Consider the following 11161-nt stretch of genomic DNA (forward strand, 5'->3'; position numbering starts at 1 on the left):
AGTTGATGTTATAATTACATTTTTTATTACAAAATTAAATCAAGAAATAATGATAGTATTACTTTTAATGCTATCAAATTAATCAACTTATTAAATTTATTAACTGTGACGAACAAATATATGCATAACTTAAAAATATATTTATATCAAACTACCAATTTTTAAATTTTTTTATTTAGATGTTAAAAAAAATAATTCCATTATGACATTTCCATTCAAGTCTCTTCAAACTTCAGTTAAATTCATATCTATTTATATTTTAGACAAAAAAAAAACGTAATTAATCAGGAATACATCTAGATCGTGCTGGAATCATATATGTTTTAAGCACAATTTGAATATGTGGATTCAAAATAAATCGAGTTTGGATTCAAAATTATGGAAAATTCTTCTTCTATACACATGAAAATTGAACATCTTTTTCTTGCAATGAGTTACCATTGGACCGCATTGGTTGTATATATATTTTCACCAATCGTATGCAAGTTTATCATTTGCAAAGGCCAAAAAGTAAGAAATATTGTCATTGCAATTTTTGTACCCCAAAAAAAAAAAGGAAAATAAAATAAAATTGGGTGACACGTGGCGTGCACACGATTAGAATCCTTGTCAGGGGCACAATAGTCACAAAATGATCACCGCTATATAAAATTATAAATAACAATATATTCTCTTTCTATGCCCATGCTCAAAACTCAATCCACTTCACTTCCCAACGTAAACCCAAAACTCATCGTTTCGGATCAAGCAAAAACCAACATGGGTGGCTGTGTCTCGTTTTACACTGCGCAGCTTCTTCTAATCTTCCTCGCCGTTAGTTCTTCCGTCGTTAATTGCTGCCCGCCGTCAGAGCGGGCAGCACTCTTAGCCTTCAAAGCTGCCCTCCACGAGCCTTACTTGGGCATCTTCAACTCCTGGACGGGCAACGACTGTTGCCACAACTGGTACGGTGTTAGCTGTGACCAGGAAACTCACCGGGTCGCTGACATTAACCTACGTGGCGAGTCTGAGGATCCGATATTCCAGCGGGCCCACCGAACCGGGTACATGACCGGGTATATCTCACCCGCTGTGTGTAAACTCACGCGTCTCTCCAGTTTCACGCTCGCCGACTGGAAAGGCATCACCGGGGAAATCCCACGTTGCATTTCTTCAATTCCTTTTCTCCGCATTCTTGATTTAATCGGAAATAAGTTATCGGGCGACATTCCCCCAGATATCGGCCGGCTTCACAGACTCGCTGTCTTAAATATCGCCGATAACAACATATCGGGTGCGATTCCCCCTTCCATTGCTAATCTTTCCAGCTTGATGCATCTTGACTTGCGTAACAACAGAATTTCGGGCCCGATTCCGGGAAGTGTCGGGCGACTCCGAATGATGAGCCGGGCTTTGCTGTCTCGGAATCAGATTTCGGGAACAATCCCAAGTTCCATTTCGATGATTTATCGTCTTGCTGATTTGGACTTGTCGATGAACCAAATATCGGGTATGATACCGGCTTCGCTGGGGAAAATGGCGGTATTGGCAACTCTTAATCTTGATTTTAACAAGTTATCGGGTCCCATACCGGCGAGTTTAATGAACTCTGGGATCAGCAATTTAAATCTCAGTAGAAACATGCTCGAAGGAAAAATACCGGATGTTTTCGGACCGAGATCATATTTTACAGCAATTGATTTAGCATATAACAAATTGAGCGGGCCGATTCCGAGAACTTTGTCGGCTGCGTCGTATATCGGGCACTTAGATTTCAGTCATAACTATCTTTGCGGGAGGATTCCGGATGGTTCACCGTTTGATCATCTCGAAGCTTCGTCGTTTGCTTACAATAAATGTCTATGCGGGAAGCCGCTTAGGGCTTGCTAAGATAATGTATCGGCCGAGGCAGGGTTTGGTTTATCGGGCTTGATCCCGATATAAATATATATATCGTCAATATATATTTATATGTTTGCGTAACTATTTAACATTTTCCACAAAGGGTACTATTATATTTTTGTTTTGTTTAGATTTACATTGTATCCTAGTCATTACGTTATTTGATAATGAACATGAGGTACAATGCTTCTTTTCATATGAATTTTCATTCAAAAATGGATTACATTCGTCTCTAATAATTAATATAAAGATTTTTTTTTTTAAATATCTGAATAATACACTGCTCATTCTGGTTATACTTCATAAAATTGTGATAGATTTACACAAAGATTGAGATGAAATCTTCACGATACGCAAAAATAATTTTTATTTCTTTTATAAAATATCATCGTGCAATATAAATCACGGGATCGGGCGAGTGGCGATCGGAATTTGAACTTTTAATATTCTCAATATGAATGAGAATGAGCGTTTGGTTGCCATGAATTAAAATAGAACAAATAATGACATCTTCAATATAATCTGAGTTGTGAAATTTTTAAAACCTGGACCAACGCGTTACAATAAATCGCATGCAATTTACTTCTGCAGAACAAACACATATGGCCTTGAGTTATAATATCAAATCTTGCTGGCCGTAGCTGGCATCCGATCACAATACAATAAAGAGTGAATTAGGTAAAGACAGCACACGTGAAAAAATTAAGCGTGACGACGACTCAATCGTCCGTCGCATTGCATTGATGCCGTGGGGTCTGCTTACATAATTCTGACGGTGCAGAAAGAAATTTACTTATGTTCGCTAGTAGGCGGTGGCGGCAGAGACGTAAAGCTTACCGCATGCAGAGAAAGAGGAAAAAATGGGACAGTTAAATTCTTCTGCATGATACTTGCCTTGCTAGCGGCGGCCACCTCAAAAGTTCTTTAGCCATGTGATTTCTATATGTCTTACAAGAGTCAAGGATATTCTTACCAACTTATCTTGAAGGGTAATTTTCGGTTTCCTCCCCTGAGGTTTGGGGTCCTTTCACTTTGATAGATTGTATGAGTGTATCTCCACTTTACACCCCTACCGTTAGTATAACATTTATTTGACTGTTAATTGACTGATTAAATGACTAAAAACACCCTTGCATCAATAAAACTATTTCAATAACCAACTGGAGCCGGTTTTTTTTTTTTAAAGCTTATTAACTAAACTGAATGTCGTAAACATAGAGAGATTCAATGGATCTCTCATCGACGTCATTAGCATTAATATCAGATCAACTGCAACTAGCCTAAGATTAGCCTTCCCTTTAGTCAGCTTAACAGTATATTCAACAAACCGCATTTGATCCTCAAGCTCCATTGCTTTAACAATCTCCATAATTGCCTCCACAGCTAATCCCCTCAGCTCAGCCTTCTCCAGGGCCTTGTTCACCAAGTACTTCGGCAAATTCACAACTGTCTTCTTGACCCCGTCGCTCTCTTTAGCCACACCCATCACTCCATTCATAAAAAATCCTAATGCAAAACTCCTCGCTTGACATTTGCCCATCAAAATCAATGGCACTAATGACTTCAAAACCTATGCAGTTGTACTCATCACATCACCATGCTCCCCCCTCAACAACTTAATCAAAATCCCTGAACACAAACATTCAATTTCTCATAACCTCCCAATTCAAGCAAAGAAACCAGAATCTCAACAACAGTCTGTATCAAAGACTTCAAACAATCTAGAAATCTATTCAAATAAACCAACTCCACAACAAATTCCAACTTCTCAACAACCAAACACAAACTCCTAGCATCAAATCCACCCTCGCTCTCATCCTCGTTAAATTCATTCACCCGCTGAACCCGCCTGCCACCACCTTTTCCTTTGTGGTTAACACTAGAGTGGGACCCGCTATCAGACACGCGCTTAAAACTCTTGAGGGAGCGGCGAAGGGAGAGGAACGCCATGGGAGTGAACAAAGTGAAGACAGGGGAGTTCGGGGAGAGAAGCAATGAAAGGTAAATTTTGGAGGCCAAGAGGGAGAGATTGGTGGGGCCCGCATCCATGGCGCAAGAAATTGGAGGAATGAGAGAGGATAAAGAGAGTTTTTTTTGGAGGAGAGTTGATCGGTGAATCGGTAAAGGGTGTCTGGATCATTTGATTGTAAGAGGGATTCGAGTTCGAGGAGAGTGGAATGAGAAATGGGTGTCGTTTGATTTTGACTTAGGGTTTCTTCGAAATCTCTCTAGTTAATAAGCTTGAAATGGGTGTCGTTTGATTTTGTCTTAGGGTTTCTTCAAAATGGGTGTCGTTTGATTTTTGGTTATTAGCTAGCGGGCACCACAATGTTTCAACAGGTTCCAGTTTGCAGAGTGTAAAAATTCAAAATTATTTTGATATTTAATAATTTAGCATGCAATTACTTATTTATTCTCATATTCTAAACTTATACTAAACATTATACGAACGGTAGGAGATACCCTCATACAATCTATCAAACTGAAGGGACCCCAAAGCTCAGGGGATGAAACTGAAAATTACCCTTTTCTATATCCACCACTTTTGACCGAGTATTAAAATATGTTTTATCTAATAAATTTATGTGTAAATTAGAAGAAGGAAGAAGATACAAATAGGATTATGATGTATAGATGAATTAGTTACTTGTGTTGCTGATCTAATTCTCTGTTGCATTTTTTTTTTTGCCTCCTCCAAATATCTTTCCCATTTCTATGTCAGTCTCTCTTTTATTATATATTCGAATATTTAATCGGGGTCTATAAATATTCAATAAAAAAAAGAAAACTCATTTCCTTCAATAATTGTTCGTGGAAGTAGAAACCGATCCGTGAACTACCAATGTTAAAACTTAAAATATGTGATAGGTAACCAGGGTTCAGTTATGTTCCAACAACACTGGTACATTGCTTTCACTATTGCAATGTGCTTGCAGATACTTTTATTTTCTACACCTTCATTAATTAAATAAATAAAATTTGTTAAATTGATGGAGTAGCTTTCATGTAATTTTTTTTAGCTGGCCTCCTAAATAAGAAACTTGAAAGATCAGGATAGGCTAAAAATTTATTTGAGTTTCATCCACCCTCCTATCTTTTTAAATAAAAAAATAACAAATAAAACACATGTAGGATTATAATATATTAATGAATCAAATAAACATTAATTAATTAGTTTTTTTATTTCTTTTTAAAAGTTAGGAGGTGTACAAATTTCGAGATTATTGATATTTTTTTATAATATCAATATATAATATTATTTGGAAATATAAAATAGTGTAATTTATGACAAAAGGGTGTACAATGTATAATGTAAATTATATTAAATATGTATTAAACGAGTTATTGGGTTATGTCGTATTAAGTGACATGGTTACCTAATTATTAAATGGTTGTGTCCGGTCACCCAGTTATTTTTCGTGTCAAGTTCAAGTTTCAATATTTTGACACGATTATTAAATGAGTCATATTTGAGTCAAATTAAATTTAACACAATAAAAAAAATGACATAACGCGAAACAATTAGGTAACTCTTTTTGCTAGCTCTAGAAATATCTCCTCTTTAAACTTGTAGAATAGACCAAAAAATTAGTAGGTATAAAAGTTTCATCTGTACTTTAATAGAATTTTGAATCGTAAAACTTTTAGGGAATTTTTTATTGAGCGTGTATAGATTTAGACTCTCATAAAATTTTAAAATGTAAATATTTACAAATTGTAATTCAAAAATAATTATTTCAAAGTAGCTCCAAACACAAGCATGATGACAGATTATGCCGTTGGAAAAAAAAAAAAGCAACGAAGGACTTTTATTAAAATATTTTATTACGATTGAACTTGAAATAACATATAAATCTTCCGATACTCACAAAATCATCACAATCATTTTGTCTTAATGGTAGAGCTCTGAATTGGATAGTCTTGGTGTTGGAATAGCAATCAAAGGCTCTTTTTTCTTAATGACAATCCCAAATTTTTCAGATAAGTTTAGCTTTGTGCCAGCTGGCAATTCCCACTCAAATGAGTGCAATAACGAAGCCAAAACAAACATCAGCATCCTCTCAGCTAGAGCAATCCCAGCACACATCCTTCTACCAGAACCAAATGGCAAGTACTGAAAATTGTTACCTGAGTAATCGAACTTACTCTCGACACCAACATTCAGAAACCTCTCGGGTCGAAATTCTAAGGGATTATCCCAAAGTTGAGGGTCCCTGTGGATAGCCCAAACATTCAACATAAGAGTTGTATCTTTGGGAATGGTATAGCCACCAATGCTGCCACTCTCGCTTGCTCTGCGTGGTACTAATAAAGGCAATGCAGGATGCAGACGAAATGTTTCTTTCACCACAGCATCTAAATATTTCAATTTAGGCAAATGAAATTCTTCAACACAACTGTCCATGCCCACAACTTGAGCTAATTCTTCCTGAACTTTCTTCATTACTTGTGGATGCTGCATCAACTCTGCCATTGTCCATTCCACCATCGTAGTTGTGGTGTCGGTTCCACCCGTAATTATATCCTGTTCAAAAGATTACAATAAAACTTTAATTTAAAAAATTAAAAAAAGTTGAAAAGCGTCACTCATGCAAATATACAACTGTGCTTGTATAACTGTTCGTGGCTAGTTGCTTAACATACCGCGAGCACGCCCTTAAATTGGTTCGTGCTAATTGAGGAAGAACCGTCTTCATTTTCTTGAAGCTCCAATAGTAACTGCAAGAAGTTCTTGTTCCTTGATCCTTCAAAATTTTCCCCTGCTCTTTCTTTACCTTCAACAATTAAGTCCTTGCTTCTATACTTTTCAACAGTAGAATTTATAATATTTTCAAACCAGAGTGAAATCTTCTTTGCTCTCCTCTCTATACCTTGTATGTCGAGCCATGAAAGCATTGGAAAGATATCCGAAATATTCGGTGTTCCCAGTAGCACCATGAGTTCTGCAAGCTTAAATTTTAGCTCAACCCCAAGAATAGTAGTCCCTTTCTCTTTTAATTCAAGCGCTTCACCCCACAGCATGTTCTGCATAGCACATACCAGTGTTGAAATCGACAATTCACCAATGTCAATGGGCTTGCAAATTTTGTTGTTGTTGTTATACAAATCCCTGATAGTATTTTTAATCTCTTGTTTTCTTAGAGCATAACAAGCATCAAGGCTTGCGTTACTCATCATCTTGCCCACAAAAAATTTGCGCAACTTTCTCCATTCGGGACCGTAATTGGACCATGCAATATCATTGCCACCAAAGGTGGCCACTAGTCCAGCGATCGGTGGGTCACGGTCTGCGAATGTTGTATCTTGATCACGAACCACTTGTTTAACCAGGGAAGGTGAGCTCACCACGACACATAATTTATTTCCGAGCCAGAGCTTGAAGATCGGACCGTAAACTCCACATAATTCCGTGAATTTCTTGTGCAAGTCTGTAGTTCCGAGAAATGGGAGGTATCCGACTACAGGCAAGCCGGGAGGTCCTGGTGGAAGTTTAGCATTTGCTTTCCTTGATTTTTTCACATTCCATGCGAAGTAAACCACGGCAAGCACAGAAACTAAACAAGTGATAATTGCAGTCTCATTGCTGCTGGCATCATCGAACCGCAAAGCCATATTCGATTATTTAGTTTTAGTGTTTCAGAATGAATTTTAACGAAATGTATGATGAGGGGATAATTTGTAATGGCATAACTGGCACCCGCTAGTCTTATAAATAGATGTAGATAGGGTCCCAACGGCCAGCATTTGATAATGAAATACATAAACCACAGACGTATCAATCATCTAGATTAACCACCTCAAACATCTAGACTAATGTATAGACAAATTTTTCTACAGTATACAGATGGCAAAACCATAGATTTTTTATATTAATAAGTTTGTCAGAGTGAAATGTCCGAGATATTTTCAATAGAGATGTCCACAACGACCTTATTACTACCAATATGAAACAACGTCAAATACAGCAAACAAACAAGTGATAATTGTGGTCTCGTTGTTGCTGGCATCATCGACCCACAAAGCCAGATTCAATTATTATTTCGTTTTAATATCTCAAAATATGTGTTAGCAAAATAAAGGAATGAAGTGATCAAGTAAAGATTCAATTGCACGGCCTTTAGTTCATTTATAGCCAAGTGCTAATATTAGTTATTTCAATTGCATGTTATCAATTACGTAGTAATTAGGGTAAAGAATGACATTCATTAATGCAAATTGAAGCGGTGCCATCTAAGCTTCAAACATATTTAAATAGTCTAAGCCTGATTGTCTTAATCTCACAAGTAAGGTGCCACGTCTTAGTCCGATGTGGAACCACCACCAACTAATAATATTTTGATGTATATTAATCTTTTTAAACCTATTAATTAATTTATTAAAAGCCAAAGAATAGAATTTCTCCTATAATATTCTTTAATTAAACTCATTTCCTTTACGAACTTTATTAACATAAATAATTTTTAAGTGAAAATTTTAAACTAAAAGTGGAAGATTTTTCCTGCCGACATTCAGAGTATATGTGGCAAAATATACTTGACTCAGGGTCGGGCGTGGATCTACATTCAGAGTGTGGGGGCAATTTGACCCCACTAACAATTAAATTTCCTATTAATTTCTATGAAAATTACTTTTGAGTGGGGGTAATCTTGTAAACAAATTTTGATATTGGTTCTATGAATCATTATTTTTTTATTATAGTATTACTCTTAGAAATCAAGTTTCTAGATCCACCTGTACGTAGGGCTTCTGATCAAGTATTAAAATATGTGTTAAGTTATCTAATCAAATTTATATGTAAACTAGAAGAAAGAAGAAAATACAAACTTACTAAATAAAGTAACTTATCCTACACGTATATTTAGGTGACTTTCCTTTATTGTTCAACTTGGGACACAACTCCAGATTTATTATAGGAAGTGTTTGTTGAATTGGATGCACACCATGTGAATTTAAAACAAAACTTTGTTCTCTATTAATTCTTCTTTTTCAAATTTTACATATTATTCAGTGCGACCTTGACTTTGAAATCTTTAGTATTCTGTTTTCATATGCTAGAACTAGAAGCCAGCTAGCTAGTGGCGCGTGCTCAGTTGAATCCCCCACAAAACAAAAGAAACGTTGTTTTTTAACTTCACATAGAAACTGCTAAATGCAGCCCAGGAAGTGTTTTAATCGATATTAGCTTTCATTTTCTTGACTGAATAATTGCAAATCAATTTCAATATTGACACTATCGTGGCTTGCTGTCATAATTGTCATTTTCTAGCAAGAAAATGATGTATCGATGAATTAACTAGTTATTTGTGCAGTCGGATCTAATTCTCTATTGCTGCCCTTTTTTTTTTTTTTTTTCAAGTATCTTTGTCATTTATGTGACAGTTTCTCTTTTATTATACATTCGAACACTCAATCGAGGTCTATAATACTCATTAAAACCTTCTTTGTTCAAACCATAGACAAATTTTCTTTATTGCACCTTTATTTCAATATTGATACCGACGTGGCTTGATGTCATCCACTCATCGTTGTTATTGTCTATGAAGGAAATGTATTTCTAACTTGCCTCCCTCTGGTCCATTCAGATTGGGGATTTCTTGAAAATAGCAAAAAATTTTGGGTCACTTATATAATTTTAGCCATTTTCTCATCTGTCTTATTTGTTTTTATTGCTCCAAATAGTTATTCACTATTCTACCAATAATTCAAGATACACCATTACAATTTTACATCATAATAATGCCTCTGACAAGCTGTGTGAGGTGTTTGTCCATTGACAAAAAGTTCTGCTTAAAAATTAGAATGATCGATCCTGACAAAATTACAGATGATATGGCATACAATGCTAGCATACATTTTTCTTGTATAGTTATTTTCGTTGGAGTTTTGTCCATTGATAATGTGAAAAAATATTTTGTTAAATATTAATTTGGAAGTAAACAAATTAAATGTGGAAAAGATTTTAATTGTAATGTCACAAAGTCGTAACAGTGAATGTTGAGTAACGATGCCAACGCTACGTTCCGTTTAGTAAGTTCCAGGTGATGCAGCATATGGTGCAATTCAGGAACGAATAATTTTAAAAATTCTAAAATCGACCGTATAACAAATAAATGCCACTCCAATGCTTGAGATTAAAATATTGAAATATTATCGAGAATTCTATTATTATTCAATTTATGTGGTAATACGATTAAATTCAACTAAACTTATTATAATAAATTGACTTGATTTTAATATTAAAAAAAATGAAAACTCTACAATTATCTTATCACTAATATTCTAGTAATATAAAACAACGGCAATTACAGCAAACTTAAAATGTGATAATTGGCGGTCTCCTCGTTGCTGGCGTCGTCGACCCACAAAGTCATATTCAATTATTATTTGTTTTAATACCTCAAAATCTGCGTTAGCAAAGTAAATAAAGGAATGAAGTGATCATGGGTCAAGACCTTTATTTTCCTGCCGACAAACGGAGTACATATTGTAAAAAATGCTTCAGTCGGGGTGTGTGGGCAATTGAACCCACTAAAAAAATTAAATTTCTCTAATTTACTAATAATTTTTAAGAAAATTACCTTTGATTGGGGGCAATCGTACAAACAAATCATTAAGATCATTAATTTAAATTCACTAATAATTTCTCTAATTAATAAATTTGTATTTTTATTGCATTAAGAGAATTCTTAGTTACCTTTATTTATAATTTCCTAAAATCATTCATTTTTTTTTTTTTGATTAAGAGGGGCTCTTAACAGAGCTAAGAAATAACAAGACGGGGATAGACTATCCCATAATTATCTTGGGACATAAACTGGAGCACTCCTTTAGGAGGAGAGTTCAAGACATGAAGTCCTAGCGGGAGGGAACAAGCTAAAGTAGCCAAATAATCCGCAGCAAAATTCGCCTCCCTGTAAACATGAGTAATCTCCACCCGCCAGTTGCGTCTGATGAGTTCTTGAATGGCACGAATGAGGGTAGAAAACTCATTGGGATTCACCATGTTATTCTTCACAAGTTGAGTAACGCAGCGACTATCAACCTCAACACAAAGCCAACGGATCCCTTTATTCCACGCAAGAGTCAGCCCTTGGTAAAGACCCCATAATTCCGCCGTGGTCACTGAACAATTCCCTATATTCATCCCAAATCCAGCAACCCAATGACCACTGTGATCTCGAATCAGGCCCCCTGCAGCAGCTACACCATTCACTTTGCAGGCACCATCTGAATTCAACTTGCACCATGGCCAATTCGGAGGCGACCAACCAATCCATTT

At 35.8% G+C, this 11161-nt stretch overlaps 2 protein-coding genes across 2 annotated transcripts; one reads left to right on the top strand and one right to left on the bottom strand.

Moving 5' to 3' along the window:
- Positions 1 to 664: 664 nt before the first annotated feature.
- On the top strand, positions 665 to 1949 carry LOC18052869 (DNA damage-repair/toleration protein DRT100). The gene has a single exon (XM_006445970.2). It carries the CDS (start codon positions 679 to 681, stop codon positions 1867 to 1869), a length of 1191 nt encoding a protein of 396 aa, XP_006446033.1. The 5' UTR covers positions 665 to 678; the 3' UTR covers positions 1870 to 1949.
- A 3771-nt stretch (positions 1950 to 5720) lies between these two features.
- Positions 5721 to 7545, bottom strand: LOC18052870 (flavonoid 3'-monooxygenase). Its single transcript, XM_006445971.2, has 2 exons — positions 6526 to 7545; positions 5721 to 6406 (listed from the first exon to the last, which is right to left on the bottom strand). Exons 1-2 carry the CDS (start codon positions 7492 to 7494, stop codon positions 5774 to 5776), a joined length of 1602 nt encoding a protein of 533 aa, XP_006446034.1. The 5' UTR covers positions 7495 to 7545; the 3' UTR covers positions 5721 to 5773.
- Positions 7546 to 11161: the final 3616 nt, after the last annotated feature.

This window comes from Citrus clementina, unplaced genomic scaffold (genome assembly GCF_000493195.1).
Source record: "Citrus clementina cultivar Clemenules unplaced genomic scaffold, Citrus_clementina_v1.0 scaffold_2, whole genome shotgun sequence".
NCBI classification, from domain to species: Eukaryota; Viridiplantae; Streptophyta; class Magnoliopsida; order Sapindales; family Rutaceae; genus Citrus; species Citrus x clementina.

Bases quoted from the DNA above. Each gene is read 5' to 3' on its own strand.
- LOC18052870 (XM_006445971.2), bottom strand. From the start codon at position 7,494: ATGGCTTTGCGGTTCGATGATGCCAGCAGCAATGAGACTGCAATTATC. The intron at 6,407-6,525 runs GTATGTTAAGCA...TCTTTTGAACAG, and splicing joins AATTTAAGGGCGTGCTCGCG to GATATAATTACGGGTGGAAC.
- LOC18052869 (XM_006445970.2), top strand. From the start codon at position 679: ATGCCCATGCTCAAAACTCAATCCACTTCACTTCCCAACGTAAACCCA.